This window comes from Lacerta agilis, chromosome 8 (assembly GCF_009819535.1).
Source record: "Lacerta agilis isolate rLacAgi1 chromosome 8, rLacAgi1.pri, whole genome shotgun sequence".
NCBI lineage: Eukaryota > Metazoa > Chordata > Lepidosauria > Squamata > Lacertidae > Lacerta > Lacerta agilis.
Genome location: NC_046319.1, coordinates 79,820,742 through 79,845,022, shown reverse-complemented (window position 1 = coordinate 79,845,022; position 24,281 = coordinate 79,820,742). Strand labels below are relative to the sequence as shown.

General features: G+C 51.5%; 3 protein-coding genes across 3 annotated transcripts; 1 reads left to right on the top strand and 2 right to left on the bottom strand.

Moving 5' to 3' along the window:
- Window positions 1–2,367: 2,367 nt before the first annotated feature.
- On the bottom strand, window positions 2,368–6,038 carry MIA (MIA SH3 domain containing). The gene is made up of 4 exons (XM_033159443.1): window positions 5,663–6,038; window positions 3,711–3,844; window positions 2,859–2,969; window positions 2,368–2,632 (listed from the first exon to the last, which is right to left on the bottom strand). The coding sequence occupies exons 1-4, from the start codon at window positions 5,793–5,795 to the stop codon at window positions 2,609–2,611; spliced, it is 402 nt and encodes a 133-aa protein (XP_033015334.1). The 5' UTR covers window positions 5,796–6,038; the 3' UTR covers window positions 2,368–2,608.
- Window positions 6,039–8,624: 2,586 nt separating this feature from the next.
- SNRPA (small nuclear ribonucleoprotein polypeptide A) lies at window positions 8,625–13,485 on the bottom strand. Its single transcript, XM_033158531.1, is given in 9 exon segments — window positions 8,625–9,160; window positions 9,629–9,668; window positions 9,671–9,691; window positions 9,694–9,715; window positions 9,947–10,120; window positions 10,460–10,636; window positions 10,852–11,024; window positions 12,345–12,443; window positions 13,433–13,485. Coding segments are annotated over 8 exon segments (840 nt in total). The 5' UTR covers window positions 12,418–12,443; window positions 13,433–13,485; the 3' UTR covers window positions 8,625–9,000.
- Window positions 13,486–14,061: 576 nt separating this feature from the next.
- Window positions 14,062–21,824, top strand: C8H19orf54 (chromosome 8 C19orf54 homolog). Its single transcript, XM_033158530.1, is given in 7 exon segments — window positions 14,062–14,207; window positions 15,954–16,022; window positions 17,960–18,081; window positions 18,247–18,276; window positions 18,279–18,375; window positions 19,343–19,413; window positions 21,401–21,824. Coding segments are annotated over 6 exon segments (726 nt in total). The 5' UTR covers window positions 14,062–14,207; window positions 15,954–15,960; the 3' UTR covers window positions 21,745–21,824.
- The last annotated feature ends 2,457 nt before the right edge of the window (window positions 21,825–24,281 follow it).

Sequence of the window (24,281 nt, the reverse complement as noted above, 5' to 3'; positions counted from 1 at the left end):
TGTCTGTGCTCCTGGCACCCAAAAGGTGGGGGGGGGACTTTACTCGTGCGGGTTGTGGGTGCCACCCTGGCAAGCTAAAATAGTCAACAGAGACATTGGCAAGCCACTTTGAAGACGACTCAGGTCTTGTCGGCCTCTGAGCACGGATAAGGTTTTTCTACGCGGTTGAGTGCAAACCAGTTTCCCCCAGAGACCCCCTTCTTCTTCCATGTGTGCCCCCCAACTACTCCAATCTGCAAAGCTGGCACAGATACCACACAGTGCCCTTTCCACATTTGTGCATTTTGGAACTCCCTGCCTCTTGACACCGGGCAAACGCTTTCACTACACGTTTTTTCCAGCCCCTGCTAAAAACAAGCCTCTGCCCTGAGGTTTAGAAAGGCGACATGAGTTTCAATCTATTGTCATTTTATCATCGGCCTTTCCTTTTGTTATTCTTTCCTCTGTGTTTCTGCTTTTTTCCCACTCAGTAAATGCACGCCGCTCTCTGCTCTGCGTCCCTGTGCCAGGACAGAGAAACCAGGAAGCTGTCTACCTTGGCATCGTCTGCCCGCCTCCCCCAGTGTTTTTGTCCCTCTTGCACATGACCGGCCCCCCCCCTTACTGCCCCGGCCCCCCCCTTGGTTCAAAGGCCAACCGCCAGCCTCCTGCTCCCGTTAATCCCGTGGCGCCACGGACTTTGCTCACGTGAGTCAGCTGGCGGAGCAGATAGCGATCTCTGGAAAGCTGAGCAATGGTGGGGCTGGAGCAAGGGGGGGTGGGTGGGAGGAGAAGGAAGCCTCTCTGGACCCCTTCACCCCAGAGGCAGCGGGGTGCGGGGGCATGCCAGCCAGGCTGCAGGGGCAGGGGCAATGGTAGCCGGATGGGGCCATGGCACAACCACATGAGAAACTGGCCCCGGCCTCGTGCCAGTTGTGTTGGCATGGTGGGGGGCACTGGGGCAGCAGGTGTGACCCAGGCCTTCTGCCAAGGCTCAGGAACTGGGTCACGGCGGCGGCTGGAGCCCGGGGGGGGGGGGCGGGTTGCTCTGCCAGGCTGCGGAGGGGAGGCAAATTGCTTACCCGCTCCTGGAGATGCCAAGCAGGGAGAGAGCTGACCTACATTCCCAGGGCTTGGCTGGGGGGGGGGGCAGAACGGGCTCTGCTGGCACCTGACCTGCCCATGCTCAGCTCTGTATAGCGTCTAGATCAAGGGAGGTAATAGTACCACTATATTCCGCTCTGGTCAGACCTCACCTGGAATACTGTGTACAGTTCTGGGCACCCCAGTTCAAGAAGGATACTGACAAGCTGGAACGTGTCCAGAGGAGGGCAACCAAAATGGTCCAAGGCCTGGAAACGATGCCTTATGAGGAATGGCTTAGGGAGCTGGGTATGTTTAGCCTGGAGAAGAGAAGGTTAAGGAGGGATATGATAGCCATGTTCAAATATATAAAAGGATGCCATATAGAGGAGGGTGAAAGGTTGTTTTCTGCTGCTCCAGAGAAGCGGACACGGGGCAATGGATTCAAACTACAAGAAAGAAGATTCCACCTAAACACTAGGAAGAACTTCCTGACAGTGAGAGCTGTTCAGCAGTGGAATATGCTACCAAAGAGTGTGGTGGAGTCTCCTTCTTTGGAGGTCTTTAAGCGGAGGCTTGACGGCCATCTGTCAGGAATGCTTTGATGGTGTTTCCTGCTTGGCAGGGGGTTGGACTGGATGGCCCTTGGGGTCTCTTCCAACTCTAGGATTCTATGATTCTATGTGTTCTCTCCCCAGAGGCGATTGTTCGGCGAGGGCAGCAGATCGCAGCTCACTTCGGAGACCCAGCCCCACAGCCTCAGTCCCCCGATGTGACCGTGGAGGAGCATGCAGCGCTCCGGGTTTGAAGAGCGCCTCCGAGCATGAGCAGAGGGCAATGACTGTTGGCGGACTCCCGAGAGTATCAGCAGAAGGGCTGGCTGATCAGACTCGCAGCCAGCCAGATGCCTGTTTTGGGAAAGAAGCAGCAAGCAGGATCCGAGCACGGGAGCAAACTGGGGGTTCAGGAGCCATCCACGTTGGCAGCCATCCTAGCTGCTATGTTAACCTGTGGAACTCCCTGCCCCAGGAGGCAGCAAAGGGCCACTAACTTGGATGGGACAAATTCACGGAGGACGAGAGGGCTAGGGATGGCGACTGGCCAGGATCGCTATGCTTTGAATCTCAGTTGCTGGAAACGGCAAGAGGGGAGAATATTGCTCCTGTGTTTCGAATCCTGCTTGCTCTTTTCCCATAATAGGATGCTGGCCTAGAAGGGCCATTGGCCAGACCCAGCAGGTTTTTGGTTCTCAAGATCAAAAATATCAGTACAATACGGTTTTTTGCTCAGAAAGCACTTTATTTCAAGGGAGGAAGGGGTCAGTTGTGTCAATTGAAGCTCCCATCTTTTATCTACACCTGGGGCAGTTGCAGGATGCAGCCCCCCCCCTCCCCAGCTGCAAGGCCCACGTAGGAAGAGCAGCAGCATCTACTGTAGAGAGAACTAGGCAGAGCAGGCGTGAGACTCCCGGGCGGCCTACCCTGCAAGGCTGGCGCGGTCTCCGGGAACGAGATCTGGGGCGTCACCCGAATCCGGTCTGCTTGAGTCACTGGCAGTAGAAGTCCCATTTCTGAAAGGAAGGAAGGAAGGAAGGTTGCTCCTCCTAGGCAGGGAACCCCAAAAATGCAAATCTCCCAATGTTGCCCCACATGGTAGGGGGCTGCTCTCCCCGCCCGACGGCACATGCTTTTCGTATCTCATGGCCCGGCGGACAAGGAGCGGAGGCAGGGAAAGGGGTCAGGGATGGAAAAGGGGGAGCTCTCCCCAGCGCGCCCCCCAAGTCACCCCAAACTTACGTCAGTCTTCACTTCCACCTTGCCTGGCTTCAGGTACTGGTTCTCCTGGACAACGGAGCTGGGGAAGTATCCCAGGCGGGCCGGCTGCTCCCCATAATAGTCTCCTTGCACCTGTGCAAAAAAGGGGGGGCAGGACACACCTGGGTCCGTTTTCCCCATAGAAGGGGCTCCCTCTGCTGGCTATTGTGGGAAGTGCCAGCTTCCCTCTCCCAGGGGGATGGCACCTTCATGCGATTTAATGATTCGCTTTTTCATCAAATTTATACAACACTTGATTAAACAACAACACCAGAAATCGGCTTACAAAACAATAAGATTGTTGTTGTTGGTTTTCCTTAGTGATAACTTGAGGCTTCTGAACCGATTAAAAAATAACAAGAGGCTTAACAGCAGATTTAAACCCGCAGCCACTTTCAGGCACCCAAAAAAGTGCCAGCCTGGTATCAATAGGCAGGGAGTTCCAAAGGCCACTAAAAGTTTGGAACGGGTATTATGTGATACATGTAAAGCAGGTTCATGCCATATGGCTCACACCATGCTTAAAACATCTTTACCTTACAATTCAACTGCCTTCCCTGAGATCTTCCCTACTATTTATTGCCCCTGTTTCAGAGGCAGGAACACAACCAGCTTCTCCTCAGTCCCATCACATGAAGAAGGACCAGGAAGGACACAGCCAGGGGGAGGATCAGGATCCGAACCCAGGGCAACGGCTCTGGGAACCCAGGAGCTGGGACAAAGCAGGACATCCTCACTGCTTCCCAGTTTTCAGGGTCCCTGGGGGCCATCTAGCCCAACCCCCTGCCACGCCGCGATCTGACGGCCAACTGGTGCCCCCTGGCAGCTACTCACGCTGCCTCCCCAGAAGAGTCGCCCGCGGCCCTTCAGCTTGGAGAAGACGTAGACCACTTGGCCTCTCTGGATGTGGATGAAGCGGCAGTCGGGGGCGATGTAGTCGTGGAGAGCAACCGCGATGGAGATGGGATCTGCGATGGGGTGGGGTGGGGAGAGAAGCACAGGGGGCCGCCTGAGATCCCGCCTTCCCAAAGGAACATGGCGCCTGCGTGATGCATCTGGGGAAGGGTTGCCCTCTCCTTCACTCCACAAAGCCATTCCCACATCAGAGCATCTGTACCGCTCTCTTCAGGCAAAGAGGCTCCCAGGGAGGCAGCTTATCCACAATCACAACAAGACAGTCTCTGCCCCACAGGCTTACAATGTATCAAAAAAAAAAACACCACGGCACGCAAGGAAATAAGAACTGCGAGGGAAGAGGAAAACCAAAGCTCAGGAGCTATTTTTAAAAGTTGTTCCTATAGTGGAATGTAAAGCCGAACGACGGAATCCTTTGCAACTGGAGGAAGTGGGAAGTCACAAGTCTCTCCCCCCATAGCTTTGGAAAGTTCTCTGCCCCAAGCATCCTCACTGCTCGTGGGGAGTCGGCAGGATGTCGTTTCTAAGAGTTTGAATCTGCATTCAGCCAGGGTCAAGCTCCCTGGGTGACCTTGGGATGCTCCGTGTCTCGCAGCCGAACCTACCCTACAGGGTTGTTGTGAGGATAAATGAGGAAAAGGTGGGATAGAAATGGAGTGATTTATCCAGGTTTTTGGGCCAATGGAAGTTTTCAACACAGCTGGTTTAAAGTTTAAAGTTGCCATTATGTAATCTTGTTCCACTGCTCCCTTTGGGGAGAAAGGATCATAAAAACACACTACTGTGGGAAGGGACCCTGTGGGTCATCGAGTCCCTGCAATGCAGAAATCCCCGGCCTCAGACCTATGCTCAAAAAGCCCCAACGAAGGGAAAATAATTTCTGACATTTCTTAAGGACTGGAAACCTCTTATGGGCTTTTTGCATGAAAGAGAAAACGAACTTGTAATATCTGCATTTGAAGGTTGAAAAAAATTATAGAAGACAGAATGGTTGAATGTTCATGAGTGAAGACTGTATTTAGCTGCAACCAAAGAACCAAATGTCTTTTTATCTTGGTTATTTCCTCTTCTTTTGCTTTCTCTTTTATCCCTTCTGCCTGTTCTTTTCTAGATTAAATATCTGTCTTATTTCCGTGCCTTATAAAAAGGTACATAAAAATTCATACGCATTAGAAGGTATCTTTGAATAAAGGTAAAGGGACCCCAGACCGTTAGGTCCAGTCGCAGACGACTCTGGGGTTGCAGTGCTCATCTCGCTTTATTGGCAGAGGGAGCCGGTGTACAGCTTCCGGGTCATGTGGCCAGCATGACAAAGCCACTTCTGGCGAACCAGAGCAGCGCATGGAAATGCTGTTAACCTTCCCGCCGCAGCGGTACCTATTTATCTACTTGCACTTAACCTTATTTTTAATGGAAACAGAGGACAGCAGCACCCCTTCCCTCATTGCTGCCCCCCAACAACTGCTATGCAGAGGCAGCCTTCGTATTAGGGGAGAGGTGCAAAAATTATTTCTGTACCCCATGCACTTTTATCAAGAAGCCCAACACACTGCCCTCTCCCAGATAGAGGTTTTCTGGCCCCTAATGGTTTGATTGTCCTTTTTCCAGCTCTTCCATACCTGCTGGGTCAGGCCAAAAGGGGCTTCGTTAGTGGCCAACCAGATCTTCGTGGAGAAACAGCAAGCAGGATCCGAACCCTCTCCCCTCCTGGGTTTTCCTGTTCCAAACTTCTGGCTGCTGGGAACCAATTGTGGTGTGCCCTTTCCCCCATCTCACTGTGCTTCCTAGAGGCCCCTAGCTGGCTGGCAGGGACCTCTTCCTCCACCCACCCCACAATTTCCCACAACGAAGAGGCGGGGGGGGGGACTCACGGTCGCATTCGGCGTCGGCACACAGCTTCTTGTCCGCGAGCTTGCTCATCTGCTGCCCGCCCCATGCGAGTCCCCAAAGGGCTCCGAGGAGTAGAAGGGAGGCCCCGAGGATGCCCCAAGCAGGACCCCCCATTTCTGCAGACTGGCCGGACACACAGCCTCCAAGGCTTCTCTGATGGAGGAACTGGTCAGCCTCCCAGACTGGACGACGCTGCTGTTTGTAGCCTGTCTAGGTTTGCACAGGTGGCATCATTGACTGAAGCCTGCCAGCCCCACCCTCTCCCCCACTGGCTGAGCTGCCCTGATGTCATGGAACTTCCACCAACGCTCCAGTTTCTCAGGAGTAGGGATCCAGCTCCCATAGTTGGAAGGGGATAGTGTTGCAGGAATAACTACATAACTCAGATCTTCACACTTCCTTCTCCTTCTCCTGGATTTCACATGCCTGACACAGCAGGCCAGGAACTCTGAATCTAATTTTCTAGCTAGCTGCACAACTTTGTAAGGCTTCAAATAAACACAGCGAGTTGGGGGCGGGGGGGGGGCAAATAGATCCAATCTGGGGCTGCTGCCTGGCTAAACAGGAAGCAGACGGCAGAACAGGCCAGCCCTGGAAGAAAAGGGCTCCCTGTCCACACACAGAGCACCTTGTGTGCTGCCCTCCTTTCTCGGGAGGGCAGGAAAAGGAGCAAAGCAGGACCTGGAAGGGAGCCAGGGAGCCGGGCTTCAGCTGCCCAGGACAGAGGACTACACAACAGCTTTTAAAGAGACAACGCAGAGGATCAGTTGGCTACGGAGTCTCTGTCCTGAAGGGTGCAGAAAGAGCTACCCGAGATCAGGTTGACCAAGCAAGCCCCCCCCCCCCCCGGTCACACACCCCCAACTTCAGAAGGAAACTTATTCACTATGAGTTTCTGCTGAACTTGTCCTGTTACGGAAATTATGGGGGGGGGGTCACCTAAGCAAAGTCTCCTCCTGAATAAACTCATTTGGGGTATGGAGTGATGCCCTTAAGGGGACCCATCTCTCTGCCATGATCCAGTAGGCGAGAGACCACATGCACAGGGAAATGCCTCAGCAGGTAATCTCTGGGTGCTTCAGGAAGCCACTGGGCAAATATCCCTCAGCTGGAATCCCATTGTTCTCTCCCAGATAAGTGCTCAAGGTATCCTTGCCAATACTTAACACCCATTCACATTGGCCCAGGGCTATCTCCCTGATATTGCTGTTTCCCCCATATGCTAATCTTGTTTTTCCTATATGTCAATCATGTATAACCCTTCCCTTTCGTGATGTAGTGATGATGTAGTAATGATGTTTCCAAACTGTATTCTGGGATATGGTAGGAGTTTTTAAAAGTTCCTGTAACGCTGCTCTGGGTGTGCAGTTTGACTGTAACCTATTGCGCAATAAACCCTGTCTTGTCCTTGCTCCAGTGGCTGGACTTCTTTTATTTAACTCCACAGAAACCAGTGGGCTTATCCCTAAGGGCCAGGTGGCTGGGCAGTTCCACACCTGGGATTTTCCGTTACAGTCCCAAGTCCCCCAAGCAAAATGCATTCTCTCCCCGGTCATAAGGAGCACTTGATGCAGAGTGAGGCAAGGCCATGGTTGCTGAGGAACCACAGGCCTGGCGTAGAGAGGGAGCCCTAAGATTAAGCCCCCCTCCCCCCGTGTGCACCCACCTTCCCAAGGATGCTCACAGCTGGCTATCAAAACTCACGCCAGCTTCTTGGCCACCTCCAGTGCACAGTTCAAAAGTCCATCAGCCTCAGCTCCCTGGAGCTAAAGAGTGAGACCCCTGGTACTTTTGTTTGGCACTTGCGAGGCAAGAGCAAAAGGAAGTTGATGTGTTGGGTTTGGGTGTGGGACCACAACCTGGAAGGACAGGGTTCAAATGCCTCACTTGGCCAGGAAACTCACTGGACGACCTCGGGCCAGTCTCCCTCGCAGGGTTGTTGTAGGGATTGAATGTGGAGGGAGAATGATGTACAGGTGAAACTCGAAAAATTAGAATATTGTGGAAAGGTTCATTTCCTTCAGTAATTCAACTAAAAGGTGAAACTAATATATGATAGACTCATGACATGCAAAGCGAGATATATCAAGCCTTATTTGTTATAATTGTGATGATTATGGCGCACAAGCTGATGAAACCCCAAATTAACAATTTCAACTTTGGGGTTCTCATCAGCTGCACGCCATAATCATCACAATTATAACAAATAAAGGCATGACATATCTTGCTTTGCATGTCATGAGTCTATCTCATATATTAAACTCCAGTAGCTAATGAAAACAATTGCTTACATAAATGGACTTTTCCACCATATTCTAATTTTTCGAGTTTCACCTGTATATGCCACCTTTGCTCCATGGAGAAAAAGTGGGATGTGTGAATGTTTAGAAATAGTTACAAAGTTACCACGTATATTAGTATTGAACGCAGTCGAGAGAGCGGGGGAATTCCCCCCAAGAAGATTTGAAAGTAGAAGTAAATAAGGATTTATTTTATGTTCCTGTTAGGTATGTATCTCTTTTTTGTTATTTCTAATGTTGTTTTAATGTGTTTGATGTGTTCTTTGTTTATTGTTAATTGTTTTTTGGTTCTCTGTTTGCTTATTTGTTGTTTACTGTAGAAAATAAAATAAAAAATTAAAAAAGTGGGATGTGATTGCAATAAATAAGACAGTGGCCCCATCCTGGCTGCTGGAGAAGAATGCTACAAAGATAAGGTGAGGCTGCGCCCGCAGGTTTTGGAACACCCATGTAGCTACTTGCCCATGACGTGTTAAGAATCTCCTCTAAGTTTCCGTGACTAACTTTGGTCCGTTTGGGAGGACAGGCCAGTAATAGTCAGTGCGCTCTTTGCAAGACTGAATGTGTGTGGAAATACGGTGTGCAGCCCCATCCAAAGAAGACGACCCGGGAGTCTCCAGTTAATAAGAGCCAAAGTGCAAGGTGAAAAATAAACCGGTGGTTGTTTTATTGCAAAACAGAAAAGCTCCAGGTGCAATGTCTGGCCGTCAGACCCTGGGTACAATGCTTTTGCAAGGAGTCGGCTACTATCCCCAGCTGCCTGTGTACACACACACACACACACACACACACACACACACATCCAAGTCCCAAGAGTAGCCAGGGGGCGGCTTGTCTGGGTCTCTTGGCTCATGAACAGCAATATCTGGTTGCCTCTTGTGCTGCTGGGCTCCCTCTCGCTCTCATGCACACACACCACTTACCTCGCAGAACAGAACAGAACAGCCCCCCCCTCCCACCATTTCACAGGCACTAACTAGAAAGGGCAGGAGGAGAGTTGCCCAGGGACAGCGGAGGCATCACTTCTTAGCAAAGGAGATCTTCATGGCGTTGTTCTGCGTGATCTTGAATCCCTGGAGAGCGTCACGGGCGGCTCCAGCCTGAACCTCGTTGTCAAACTCCACAAAGGCAATGTCGTGGCGCCCGGGAACCAGACGCACTTCCTTGAAGCCTGGGAACCTGGAGGGGGGGGGGGGGGAGAAGCGAGAGGAGCTGAAGGCTTCGCCCCAACACGGGAACCAGAGGGTGCAAAGTGGAGAGAAAGGGGAGCAATATGGAAATGGAATACCAGGACGGAGCCCAGTACCAGGGCAAAGGTGGAAGAGGAGGAAGGAATGATGAGATAGATGGGACCTGGAAGTGTTGTTCAGGGGCCTGGGGAAAGGATTTTTTTGGGGGGGGTATGTGGGCATGGTGAGCAGGAAGGAATTCTGGCTCAGCAGCAGAGCTTTTGTGGGTTCCCCAGCGGCTGCTGCTTTAACCACACTAAAGCTGTCTTAACGCAACTGTTGTGGTTAACTGAAGAAGACCACAACACAACTGTCACAACCAACGAGCAGGGGTCCCAGCTTTGCCTTCTCCAGAAAGCAACACAGATTGGAAACTTCCACCTGCCCCTCCTAGTGCAAGAAACATCCAGGTACTTACTGATTGAAAAGCATGGAGAGCATCAATTCGTTTGTCTCTCCGGCAAGTTGGTGAGGAACAGATGTGATTCGGAGGATTCTCTGACAGCTGCAAACAGGCAGAAAGATCCAGGCATGCTGAAACTCCAAGACACCCTGTGCTGGGAGGCAGGTTGCCTTTCTTGCCGATGCCCCACCCTCCTCCCATCTCACCCACAACTTCACAGGCCCGCCGTCTTGCCCGATGGCAGATCAGTGCCAGACCCACCAAAACAGTGGGTTCTGCATTGTGGCTCTGCCCCACCGAGCCTTGGGCAGTCCTCTCCCCATCCCCACTCACCTGCTGGGCTGGAGCCATCTGTCCAGGCAGCATCTGTTGCGGTGGCATCGCCCCCGGGGGGATGGAGCCAGGTGCCATGCCGGGGGGAGGCATCATCCCCGGAGGGGGCATGTAGGGCGGCTGGCCTGGAATGTGGTGCATCATACGAGGGGCCTGGTTCATGGGCGGCATGCCCTACAGAGGCAGAGAGAGAGAAAACACACGCGTGGACAAACTGCAAATGTCCAGGAATAATAGAAAGGCTTCCAAGAGCCCCCTCTCTGCTTGGTTCAACCCACTAAAAGGACAGAGGGAGCAGAAGGGATCACAGCAGGAAGGAGAGCTAACCCAGAGGCCCAAGGTCCCAAACTCTGCTATCAGCCCCGTCACCCTGTGGTAGGATAGCCCAACTGGGAAAGGGTCTCCAAGGAGTAGACTGAAACTGGGAACCATCGAGAGAGACTGCCCCATCCCAGGCCCAGCAGATGGAAAGGAGAGGGAGCGCCTTGTGGGCACCCGGATCCGGATACTCACCGGCACAGCGCCTTGGACGGCAGGGGCCACCGGCGCTGCTCCCCCAGGGATCTGCTTCTTGGTGACTGGCACCTCCTGGCCTTTGGGCTTCCGCTTCTCTCGCTTGCGGTCCCGCTCCACAAACGTGCCCTTCATCTTGGCAATGATGTCAGAGTCGGATTTGGCATACTGGATCCTCTGGGGGTGGAAAGAGGAGCGCTTGGTTGGCCAGGGAGGGAAACGCATGCTGCACACACCGTAACCAGGCCTGCCAGAACCCAAAACGCAGGAGGACCTCCGAACGCTAAGGAGGCTGCAAGAAAACTTTTAAAGCCTCAGCCTAGGTGAGCCTTTCCTTGTTCGCCAAGGAGCAAAGAAGGCGGCCTCACCCCACAGAAGCAGCCCCCACTTACCATGGGCTTGTCGTAAAAGGGGAATCCCTGCATGGAGCGCAAGGCGTTGGTTGCGCTGCTGACCTCCTTGAAGATGACAAAGGCCTGTCCCCGCATTTTCAGGCTGCGGGAGACCAGGATGTCGAGGATCTGGCCAAACTGGGAGAAAATGGCATAGAGGGATTTCTTCAGCTCTAAAGAGGGGGGAAGCAGACATGGAGTGGGGGGGGGGGGAAGACACATGGTTACACTTTGACCCCAGGAAACCTGTCTAAGCATCCTGCAGAATATAAAGGTCTCTCCTTGGTGCTGGAAGGAGGGCAGTCGGTGCCAGGCAAGCCTCCCTGGGGAGAGTCTTCTGCTGGCAGGTGCACAGAAATAGCCCTCCCTGTGCCTCTTGGAAGGGGGCACAGAGGGGAGTCATTGTGTTCCTCAAATACAGGTGAAACTCGAAAAATTAGAATATCGTGGCAAAGTCAATTTATGTAAGCAATTATTTTCATTAGCTACTGGAGTTTATATATGAGATAGACTCAACATACAAAGCGAGCTATGTCAAGCCTTTGCTTGTTATAATTGTGATGATTATGGCGTGCAGCTGATGCAAACCCCAAAGTTGAAATTTTTAATTTGGGGTTCTCGTCGGCTGCGCGCCATAATCATCACAATTATAACAAGCAAACACTTAACGTATCTCGCTTTGCATGTCATGAGTCTATCTCATATATTAGTTTCACCTTTTAAGTTGAATTACTGAAAGAAACGAAGCTTTCCACGATATTTTAATTTTTCGAGTTTCACCTGTACTTCCTGGGCTTTACCGCAAGGCAGGAGGCCAATCAAATGCAGCTTGGCACCCTCAAGCCAGGTACCTCTGTGTGCGGCTCATTCAAAGCGGCTGATGCAGCTGCACCAACTTTGGCTGCTGACTGCCTAAGTTCAAAGTGCTGATTTTGGTTTATATAACCCTGCACAGCACGGGACCAGCAGTGGGCATTCAGCAAATAAGTTTCGTTATTTTGTTTTACTGTGGAACCTTGGGTTACGGCGGGGATCTGTTCTGGAGGCCCCACTGCAACCCGAAAACGGCACAACCCAAAGCGTCGTGTCTGTGCACGTGCGATTTAGCGGTTCTGCATGTGTGCAAACGGTGGGAACCCGGAACTAACCCGTTCTGGTACTTCCGGGTTTGTGCCGGTCGCAAGCCGAGGGTGACGGAAGCCTGGGGCAACGTAACCCGAGGCTCCACTGTACATTCTTCTAAGATAGCACAACTGCACCCGAGGTGCTGCAGTGGTCATAAGGTCCAAGCAGAACTGCAATTAAAAACGATCAAAACGAACAACTGGAACCTGCACCCTTCCAATTTACATACCGTGATGGGCACTCAAAATACGCCCAGTACTACAGAGGGAAGTAGTACTCCAACCTTCTCTGTGCAAAATCAAGGAAATTGGGACAGTATCTGAGATGTGAGCCGGTAAGAAGCAAAGGAGGAATAAACAGCCTCTCACCATCTTTCTTGATTTTCTCGTTCAGATTGTTAATGTAGATGGTGTGATTGGGCCGTGTTTCGGGGACAGCCATCGCGACCACACTGTCAACAGCAGACTCTGGAGTGGCAAAACAAAACTTGTCAGAACAGGAAGAAATGGGACACATTTCTGAACAACAGGGACACTTATGCAAAAGTAGACACAGCTGCTGCAAAAAAAAGCTGGAACACTTTCTCAGAAAGAATTAATGCAGACCCTCCTGAATAAGGCAATATAGCTTTCTACTCCAGATGAGGCAGCAGTTATAGGCATCGAAAATTTGGCCCTTTCCCATCCAACACTGTTCACTGCATGGCTCCACTACACAGGAAAGAGGGAGGTAAGAACATCTTGGTGGATCAGGCCAAGGGGGGCCATGTTGCCCAGGGAGGACTCCCCTGCCTCTCTGCACCTGGTCCAAGGACTGCTTTTGTGGCTGCTGCCCAGCAAGGACTGGGGTATTGTGGGAGAAGTTTCATTGGAAGTTGTTGCCGTTGCTACCGATATTAACTGATATTACCAATATTAACTTTTTGTGTCTTTATTTTTATGTGGAAATTGTTCAGTTTGCTATGTAGTTTTTAATGTGCTTCGCTTATTTGTATGACTTCAGTACTATGCTATATTTGTAATTATGTACATCTTTTCATATTGTAAGCCACCTTGAGCATTGTTTTAACTGTGGAAAGGCGGCATCCAAATAAAATGATGCTGATGATGTAGCCCAGCCTCCTCTTCTCCCAGGGGCCAAATGCTCCAAAGAACCTGGCAATCCAGATAGACTGCCGCTGCGACCTGGAGGGTTCCACACTGAAGAGCCTGGCTGCTGGATCAGCACAGGCCGATAAAGCCCGGATGTTAAGGCAAGCGGAGCACAGCAGATGCCCGGATGTCGAGCGCCGAGAAGCAGGGAAAATACCCGGATGTTGCGGCGTCTCCGCCCGCTGCCGACATCCAAAAATAGTCGACGGGACAAAAACCGCGCTGCCGCCAGGAAGGCCCGGCCCACCATTCCGGCTCCGTGTCGCCTCCCGCCCCGATGGCCCTCCCGACGCCCGATGCCTCACCGATTCGACGCAGGCCCAGCGCAGGCGACAACCGACGAAGAGAAAAGAAAGACGCCTTGCCCTTCCCGGCGCGCGGAACCAAGCCACGCCCCCCCCCAGTTCGGACTCCCCAATCAGCAAGCCGCCGTAACGGCGTTTCTTCTCTTGGACGCCGCGCCGCCCAATCAGAGGTTGTCTTCTCCCACTTCCCCGCCCTCTAACGACGCTGCGGTCTCGCTTCTGCCCCCGCCCCTTTCCAAAAAGAATGTTCTGATTGGGCGCTCCTTCCGCGTCCGCCGATAGGGCCAGAAGGCCTGCCAGTCACCCCTGTCCGGAGTCCTTATTCACTGATTTGTTGAAGGAAAGGCGGGCATTTGGGGGACGGAGAGGCGGCAGCTGCGTTGTCGCCTGTTGATGACGTAGTAGCACGCAAGCCGGGCGAGGGAAGAGGCGGCGGTGAGAATAGGCAGTTACGGGGAGCGACCCATGCCCAGATTTCAACTTCAGAGACCGGCGTGACCTTTGACCTGCGTTGACCTGTGACCCCTCTTTCCTTGGGGGAAGTTTCACCCATGGTCCTCCTGAGGCAAAGGCCTCCTAGGCCCCTGCTAAGCAGAAGCATGTCCAGAGCACCCCAGGGTGCGGCAGCAGCACCCTTGCCCCCTCCCCCACCCCCTCCTCCCCCTCCGCCTCCCCCCAGGCTATGTGGGGCTCAGCTCCTGAAGGCCGCGCTGGAGCAAGTGGACCCTGGGGACCAGGACGGTGTTCGGGAGCTCCTGAGGCGCCGGAGGGCCAGGTGGGGAGCGCCTGTGGGGGGGTGGAGGGGTGCCTGCCTCTCATTGGGGGTCAGGAGGGGCGCTTTTCAGGTCTCTGCGGTGCTGCCCAGAGTGCTGCTCTCTCTCTCCTTGTCTCGGAGGAAGGAGAGGGGCAGCTGCCACCCAGTCAGAGGAGTGGGGTACTATTATAATCATCATCATCAGAGTATTGCTGTCCATGCCATAGTCCTTGTGAAAATGTCACAGGACAGGAGAGGGGGGCTGTCTGCCGATGGCTCCTTGGTGGCAGCAGTGCGTCCGAATTGCAGGAGGGGAGATTTGCGCTGGTGCTCAGGCCCTGCTTGGGGGCTTCCCCAAAGAATCATCTGGTTGGCCACTGTGAGAACAGGATGGTGGCCTGATCCAGCAGCCCGGTTCTTCTATGTTCATATGCAGGCATCCCCAGACTCAGCCCTCCAGATGTTTTGGGACTACAACTCCCGTCATCCCTAGCAGTGGTCAGGGATGATGGGAATTGTAGTCCAAAATATGTGGAGGGCCGAGTTTAGGGGTGCCTGTTCATATGGAACCTCTGGGTCCAGAGGCAGCCTGTCTACATTCCTAGGTTTCATTTAAAATACGGAAATGCAAACTGCACCATATGCTTTCTTAAAAGCTTAGGATTGTGTGATTTCTAGAATCATGGAATTATAGAATTTTGTAGTTACAGGTGGGTAGCCGTGTTGGTCTGCCATAGTCAAAACAAAATAAAAAATTCTTTCCAGTAGCACCTTAGAGACCAAGTTTGTTCTTGGTATGAGCTTTCGTGTGCATGCACACTTCTTCAGATACACTGAAACAGAAGTCACCAGATCCCTAAATATAGTGAGGGAGTGGGGAGGGAGCTGATAGGTGTGGAAAACCTGTTGACGACTCCCACCACCCTCTGAGTAATACCCCTCCCCACTCCCTCACTATATTTAAGGATCTGGTGACTTCTGTTTCAGTGTATCTGAAGAAGTGTGCATGCACACGAAAGCTCATACCAAGAACAAACTTAGTTGGTCTCTAAGGTGCTACTGGATAGAATTTGGTAGAATCTAGTCAAGCTTCTTCATACTGAATCCACTTGGCAAAGATTGCCAGTAGGCTTAATAACCCTGGCACTGTTGGTTGAGATGCTGTGATGTCTACGATGTCTACAAGCTTCATTGCTCAGAGGGGCAGTTGGGGCTGTGTCGTGTTCACGGTATCCTCTTCCACTACCTGTGTTTTTTGGCTTTAAAAACGGCAGATGGGCTTCGCAACCATCAGCCTGAACCTGCAACATCTATATTTGGTGTGAGCAGCTTGGACCAAAGAGAAGCCCTGTGTCACTGCAAATACTGCTGAAAACATTCCCAGGGCGGGGAGGGGGGAACCGTGCGCCATTTCACCAGTAAATTTTTCTTAATGCTTGATTAGAGGCTTGTATCTGTGATGGTTTCATTTGCAACGTGCCACTGAAATGTTCTACTTCCAAAAAGTTCTCTCCACTTGGAAAGAGGATGCTTGCCTTTGAATGTGGTCCATTTTGTCTCATTAGGGCTCCAATTTCGCATTCCATTTCCTGTAAGCCACGGAGCACTCCCCACCCCCAAGAGGCAACTTCCCTAGAATTGCTCCTATTAAGTGTTTGGGGAGGAGAGCCTTGTTAATTATGCAGGGGGCGAAAGTGCTGCTAATGTTGGGCCGTCCCCCTAAGTGGCTCTTAAGGGACTCTCTCTCTCTCTCTCTCTCTCCCCCAGCTTCAGCATGCATTTGAAGTGGCTCCTTTTCAACCACCCCGTGTCTTCCTTAATCCAAGAAGGCCCCCAGTGAGTATGGAATTTATTCTTTACTGCAAAAGGAAACTGTGAAGTAGCAACCTGCTGAGGAGGTGGGAGTTTGAACTATGCTGCACAACCACTCCATACCTTTTCATGCACTCCGGAACTATGTTAATAGTTCACCCGTCCTCCGAGGAGCACAGAACAGTGTTTTATCCCCATAATAGCCCTGTGAAGTAGAGGGCTCTGTAGCTTCTCAGACTGGAGAAGGGGCTTGAACCTGGGCCCCAGCCCGCTGCTTTTAGATGGGATGCTTCAGGATTCTGTATATTTCATCGCTGCACTGAAAGTACAGTTTTCTTTGTGTGAAAGCAAGCGTCCAGCCAGGGGGCAGTGCTAACTGAGCCAGTTCTTAGAATTGTAGAATTATAGAGTTGTAAGGGACCTTGATGGGACCCAGGTGGCGCCGTGGGTTAAATTACAGATTCTAGGGCTTGCTGATCAGAAGGTTGGCGGTTCGAATCCCTGCGACGGGGTTTGCTCGGTCCCTGCTCCTGCTTACCTAGCAGTTCGAAAGCATGTCAAAGTGCAAGTAGATAAATAGGTACCGCTCCAGCGGGAAGGTAAACGGCATTTCCGTGCACTGCTCTGGTTCGCCAGAAGCGGCTTAGTCATGCTGGCCACATGACCCGGAAGCTGTCTGCGGACAAACGCCGGCTCCCTCAGCCTATAGAGCGAGATGAGCGCCGCAACCCCAGAGTCGGACACGACTGGACCTTATGGTCAGGGGTCCCTTTACCTTTAAGGGACCTTGAGGGTCACAGATGTCAAGAGGATGGGGTGTTCTGGCACTGCTTTTCTCCTTCCCCTTCTCACCTTCACGGGCAGGGCTAGGAAAACAAGAAGCAAGTGCAATGAACTTTTCAGTTTAGGAAAAAGGCCAGCAGGAGGCAACACGAGAGAAGTTTCTGAAATGAAGGTATGCAGAAAGTGGATAGAGAAATGGTTTTTCTCCCTCTCTCATCACACTGGAATTCGTGGACATCCGATGAAGTTGAGCGTAGGAAGAAAGATTCAGGTCAGATAAAAGAAAGTATTTCTTCATGCAACACACAGTTAAACTTTGGAACTGCCTCCCAGAGGAGGCAGTGATGGTCCCCAACTTGGATGGCTTTAAAAGAGAATTGGACAAATTCATGGCTATCGGTGGCTCCTAGCCAGGTTGGCTCTGCTCTTTCCTTCCCTTGTAGGAGACAACGATTCTTCCGAATACTAGTTGCTGGAAATTGCAGGAGGAGAGGGGGCTGCTCTTGTGCTGAGATCCTGCTTGTGGCCTTCCCACAAGGGGCATGTGGCTGACCAATGTGAGAAGAGGTTGCTGGACTAGATGGAGTCCCCTTGGCCTGATCCAGCAGCCTCTTCCTATGTTCTTAAATAATAGCTTCAGCTAAGGGACCGCCTCTCCTGGTATGTCCCGTGTAGGACCTTAAGGTCCTCAAATAATAATCTTTTGGAGGTCCCGAGCAACAACGATGCTAGGTTGGCCTCAACTAGGGCCAGGGCCTTCTCAGTATTGGCCCCGACTTGGTGGAACAGTCTATCACAAGAGACCAGGGCCCTGCGGGATTTGGCATCTTTCCGCAGGGCCTGCAAGACAGAGCTGTTCCACCTGGCCTTTGGGTTGGCTTCTGTTTGATATTTATGCTTCATTCTTTTATTGGTGGGTTATTTGAAAATGAGACTGCAGTTTTAATATTGAATTTTTAAATTTGTATTTTAATCTGTTATTTTAAATTGATTGGGTTTATGTTTTCCTGTGATTTTAATTAGTGTTAGCCGCCCTGAGCCCGGTTTTTGGCTGGGAAGGGCGGGGTTATAAAAAAAATTTTTCTCAGATTGCAAAAGGCTTAAAAGAAAAGTAGGTCTCAGATTTTAGTATAGCCGTCCAACCTCTCTGCCTTTCTTCCTTCTTCTCCTCCTCCTAGATGTGGCCTGGTGGCCTTGTGGATGGCTGGGGCGCGCTCTCCCCGCAAGGCTGTTTCCCTGGAGACAATTGTTCAGGTGGCTTTGGAGAGAGGCTACACAGCCCAGGGAGAAATGTTCTCAGGTGGGTCGCCAAGAAGGGGAATGGCCGACACCGCTGCCCAAATTGGATCCGTTTCATCCCCTCTGCATGAGCCTGGCAGAGACTAAGTGGGGGGGGCTGCCTAATGCTGCTCTGGAAGCACCCCAGCCCCCCAACTCCTCCCTTGCCTTTTTGGTCTTGCTCCAGCTGCCAACATGTCCAAGCTAGCTGAGGAGGTTTCCCCTGCCAGGCAGAGCTGCTCTCTGGAGGCCTAGGGGGAGAAAACTACCAAAGGATCCTTCATCACCTTAGCCAAGGCTTCCCTGTGTTGATACCGTATCCTTCCTGGTGGAAAAGGGGGGGGGGATATGGGGAGGGGGTGGGAGCTTTTCATGTTTGCTTTCTTCATAGAATGGTGGGGTCATCTAGTCCAACCCTCTGCAATACAGGAATCCCTGACATTGGCCCACCTGATCTCCGCTTAATAACCTCTGATGAAGGAGAAACCTCCTTCAAGGGAGACCGTTCCATTGTGAAACAGCTCTTACTGTCAGAAACCTCTCTATCTGCAGAACTGTAGAATCTGAAGGGGTGATCTAGTCCAACCCCCTGCAATCCATGACAGGTGGACACACAACCTTTGCTCAAAAACTTCCAAGGAAGGAGAGTCCACCGCTTTCCGAGGGAGTCCATTCCACTGTCAAACAGCTCTTACTGATGCCAAAAAGTTCCTCCTGATGTTTAGTCGGAATCTCCTTTCTTGTAACTTGAATCCGATGGTTCAATTCCTACCCTCCAGAGCAGGAGAAAACAAGCTTGCTCCATCTTCCATGGGACAGCCCTTAAGGTATTTGAAGATGGCTCTCATATCTGCTCTCCGTCTCCTCTTTTCCAGGCTAAACATATCCAGCTCCTTCAAGTGCCCCTCATAATGCTTGGCTTCCAGGCCCTTAATCATCTCAGTTGCCCTCCTCTGCCCACTTTCCAGCTTCTCAATCACCTCCTTAAACCGGTGTCCAGAACACAGGACTCCAGGTGGGATCTGGAGAATGCAGAAGAGAGCAGGACTATGACTTCCCTTGACTTGATCTGGACACTAGAGTGTAGCAGCAGAAAACAAGCTTCTTCTAGGCACAAATGAGCTGGTCCAAGGCTGGGTCTGCCTTGCCCCAGGGGCTGCCCTCCTGCCAGGCCCTCTTCCAGGCTTCTCTGTTGAGACAGGTGCCCCAAGCGGCCCTGCTTGCCCTCTGCTCTGCCCAGGTGAGCAAGACTCTCTTCACCCGGACCTTAACACCCAGCGCAGCTACGACGAAGACTCCAACCACGAGCCCTGCCTCCGGAGCGGCTACAAGGCTCACTGGGCCATTGCCTCAGGTACGTCCCCCAGTTCACTGCAACTGTCCTCACAGGGAGCCGGCCGGTGCCTGGCTGCTCCCTCTCCTCCGAGGCTCAAGAGGAGGGAAATGGCTCTGCTGGCAAGGTAGGGCACTGCCCAGGAGGGGGCAGCAGTGCCCAGGCTGGTGCTGTGTGCCTTGGGCCTCCCTCTGCGTGCACTCAGTTGCTCAAAGCTCAATTCCAGGGCATATGACTCCCCAATCTGCACCAACAACTTTCTCCTGCAACCTCTCAAACCACCCCTCCTTGGGACCCTTATTCTGCCCTGGCTTTGAAGCACAACCCTCTTTTTCTGCAGATATAATTTTCAACATTTTTATCGTATACAGTCAAAACCCAAATACGTCTTTTCCTTTTTGTTGTTGACTTCCCACCCCCTTTTTCCATGGAGTTGTTGTTTCTTCCCTTCTGCTGTGCGCTGTCTTCTGTCTACCAAGCCATAACCGCAATATTATTACCTAATTACTTCTGGGCTCATAGCTCAAAACCAGCTTTTTCCTCTTTTGCGCTCCTTACATTTACATTTTTTTCAGGGGGTGTGTGTGTGTGTCACTTTCTGACATAGGCAGTCTGGCATTCTGTGGCATAAATAGATGCAGAATCCACCATGGTCAAGCCAGAGCGGTGTAGTACTTGGAAGTGCCAGACTAGGACCCTGGGAGAGACCAGGGTTCAAATCCCACCCATGAAGTTCCCTGGGTGTGACTTTGAGGGCCAGTCACAGCCTCTCAGCCTGGGGATTAATGGAACAGAGAGAACGATGTACACCATTTTGAGCTCTTTGGTTGTACTTTTGGTTGTTGTTGTTGTGTTGTTTTGAAATTTATTTATTTGGTTTTTCAGATTAAAGCTTTACAGTCAATTATTCAACATACAACATAAAAACAAGATTCCAAAAAATCTCTGGGACTTCCCTCCTCCCCTTTGTGGGTCCTGTTGTTAATCATTTCTTCCTGCATCTTTTATGATAATCCAGTTCTTTACATCTCCATTATGTCCAAAATTCAACATTAAACTACAAGTGTTATTTCAAACCTACTAACGATTTTAGCTGTTTACAATGGTTTTTAAGACAAATTATACATTTCCCCCACTGCTTATTAAAATTTTGGTCTTCCTGATTTCTGATCCTTCCAGTCAGCCCTGTTTAGGGAAGTTTTTAAACTGTGATATTTTAAATGTATTTTAATGTTTGGTGGAAGCCGCCCAGAGTGACTGGGGAGACCCAGCCAGATGGGCGGGGTACAAATAATAAATTATTATTATTATTATTATTATTATTATTATTATTATTGCCATTTCGGCATAATCCATCAACTTAATTTGCCATTCTTTTCTGGTGCGGACTTCTGTTACGGACTTCCTCCATCTCTGGGCCAATAGCATCCGAGTAGCATGGTCGCATACATACAGGTGAAACTCGAAGAATTAGAATATCGTGGAAAGGTTCATTTCTTTCAGTAATTCAACTTAAAAGGTGAAACTAATATATGAGATAGACTCATGACATGCAAAGCAAGATAGCTCAAGCCTTTATTTGTTATAATTGTGATGATTATGGCGTACAGCTGATGAGAACCCCAAATTAACAATTTCAACTTTGGGGGTTTCCATCAGCTGTGTGCCATAATCACAATTATAACAAGCAAAGGCTTGTTACATATCTCGCTTTGCATGTCATGAGTCTATCTCATATATTAAACTCCAGTAGCTAATGAAAACAATTGCTTACATAAATGGACTTTTCCACAATACTCTGATTTTTCGAGTTTCACCTGTAAATAATCTTCTCTGCTCCCTTGGGATTTTGGCATCCCTTGGCCGTACTTTGAGTGCAAAGCAGACTCAAGTGCCAGCTCAATGGGCTCCCTGAGAGTCAAAGGCTGCCAGTTGAGGACCAGGGCTATCCAACAATTGTACCCAGGTCACCTTCATAGACCTCTCTCTTTTCCCTCCTTCCACCTAGGAGCTCTGCTGGGTCTGGAGGACAGCATCCAGCTGGCCGCCTGCCAGGAGGACGAAGAGATCCGGGGCCTCTTCCATGCCAGCCCAGCCGTGGCCTCGACTCTCTCGCTGGACTCTCCCGCAGCGGAGACATATTTGCTCTCCAAGCAGGGCAAGAGCGGCCGCTACCAGCTCTGGCACTACTCCCAGGTGGAGGCCAGCAACGGGCAGCTGACTGACTTCAGCCCCAAGCGGGCAGCCGACGGAAAGGTCTACATTGTGCCAGCCGGGGGGGTGCGCGAGGGACTTTGCGGGAAGGCGGTGCTTCTGCGGCCGGCTGGGCCAGAGGGCTACCGGCCACGCTGAGCTGGCCAGAAGGAGGAACTGCTTTCCAAAGCTCCGACCAGAACGAAACGAACCAGGAGCCAGAAGTAGCTGTGGATGCAGACGGAAGCTGTGGAGCCTCTTTGTGCAGGCGCAGTATACCCCTGAGTCTCAGCTGCAGGGGTCAGACATGGGGAGGGCTCATGTTTTTTGCCTTAGGAGCGTTGCAGCGGCACCTGGCCTGCCTGGAAAGAGGATTCTGGGACAAATTCCTTCATAGCAGGGGTTTGGACTAGATGACCCTTGGGATCCCGGTCCAACTCTGAAATTCTGTGTAATGGACTTGTCTCGGGTGAGAGACTCCATCCACCAATGGGTAGCTCTCCTGTGCCAGCTGAGCTGCCTGGGAAGAAACAGGAACAGGCCATGTTTTTATTGCAATTATACCCCAGCTGGGCTGAGAGAGGCAGTGACCCAAGGGCCCCCAACTTCATGGCCGAGGGGTTTTTTGAACGCTGGCCTCCCAGGTCCTAGCCTGACACTCAGACCACTACGACCCACTGCCTGGACTCCTACCCAACTGCAAGTGCAGAGTTTATTTCTTTATGGTGCCCCAGCACATGAACACCCCAGCAACTCACTCCAGCCGTCACCTAAAGCTGGCAAGCCCCTTGGCTTCTTATAATAATAATAATAATAATAATAATAATAATAATAATAATAATAATAATAATAATTTATTATTTGTACCCCGCCCATCTGACTGGGTCTCCCCAGCCACTCTGGGCGGCTTCCACCAAACATTAAAATACATTTAAAATATCAGTTTAAAAACTTCCCTAAACAGGGCTGCCTTCAGGTGTTTTCTGAATGTCAGGTAGTTGTTTATTCCCTTGACCTGTGATGGGAGGGCGTTCCACAGGTCGGGCGCCACTACCGAGAAGGCCCTCTGCCTGGTTCCCTGTAGTTTTGCTTCTCGCAGTGAGGGAACCGACAGAAGGCCCTCGGTGCTGGATCTCAGTGTCCGGGCTGAATGATGGGGGTGGAGACGCTCCTTCAGGTATACAGGACCGAGGCCGTTTAGGGCTTTAAAGGTCAGCACCAACACTTTCAATTGTGCTCGGAAACGTACTGGGAGCCAATGTAGATCTCTCAGGACCGGTGTTATGTGGTCCCGGCGGCCACTCCCAGTCACCAGTCTAGCTGCCGCATTCTGGATTAATTGCAGTTTCCGGGTCACCTTCAAAGGTAGCCCCACGTAGAGCGCATTGCAGTAGTCCAAGCGGGAGATAACCAGAGCATGTACCACTCTGGCGAGACAGTCTGCGGGCAGGTAGGGTCTCAGCCTGCGTACCAGATGGAGCTGGTAGACAGCCGCCCTGGACACAGAATGAACCTGTGCCTCCATGGACAGCTGTGAGTCCAAAATGACTCCCAGGCTGCGCACCTGGTCCTTCTGGAAAACCAGAAGGCCGCCACCTCATTCCCTGGCTGTAGGCCAGGCCAGGTTGCTGCTGTGAGAGCCCAGAGCCCCCCCCCCACGAAAGAGGCAGTCCGTTGCATCTCTGCATGGGTCCCTGGGGGGCACCTGCCCTCCTCGGAGCTGCTGCACACAGAACAGTGAGTTGATCAGCTTGGGCTCTTGCATACGTCTCAAGGCGTTGCATCTCAGGTTAAAGAGTGACCCAGGCCCCTGTTTTTTGGAATACCAAAAGGTCCTGTCTGGCTTTTGTGGCAGACTCTCTTGGAGAAGAGCACTTTTCTGCCAGAAGCCAGCTCTTTTCTGCCCAGGAGGACTTGGCCTTCTCTGCCACAGAACCAAGAACAGCAAATCCCTCTTCACGTGCCGAGCCGTGCAAGTGGACCCTGGGGAATCCGGCGTGGCTGAGGCCTCTGAGGCAGGCAGGAAGAGGCCATCTCTTCACCACTGCCTTCCCAGAATAGCGAACTGTCAAGGACAAAAAAAAGATAATGCCTGGAATTTCCTTTCCTTTTGGAGCCAAGCCGGTCCAATGCCAATAATAACCATGTGTGCATTCTTAAAAAGGAACACAATAGAATAAGCTAATCAGGGAAACGGAGAGATAAATCTGCCCTCCGGAGTGTCTTCTCTGCATCGAGCTGCGTTGCCAAAGCTGTGATTTTGAGGGAACGTGTGTCCAACAGAGAGAGAAGGGGAGGAAATGTTGGGTCCGGTCCTGCCTCTGCTAGGGAGTGTGTGTGTGGTGTGTGTGTGTCTGCCAGCCCTTGGGTGAGTCACCCCTCTCGGCCTCAGTTTCCCCACCTCTGCAAATGGTTCCCTGCTCCCCACGGCTGCATGCCTGTTCCGAGTACGGAAGATGGAGGTTGTTGGAAAGCACTTTCGAAAATTAAAAGAGAAAACAGCAGAGTGGTTCCCGTTTTTGAGGGTGAAACACTCCAAGCAAACTGCTGGTTTTGGGGGTGCTTTGGGGCCCGGAAGCAGCAGTGTTCAGTGTCCGTGGGGTCCTTTGACATAAACCACAGCCCTGTCCCCCCCCCCAATGCTATTTCCATCTCCCTCTCCTGCCCACCCCTTCCTGGGGAGGGTCTCTGGTTGT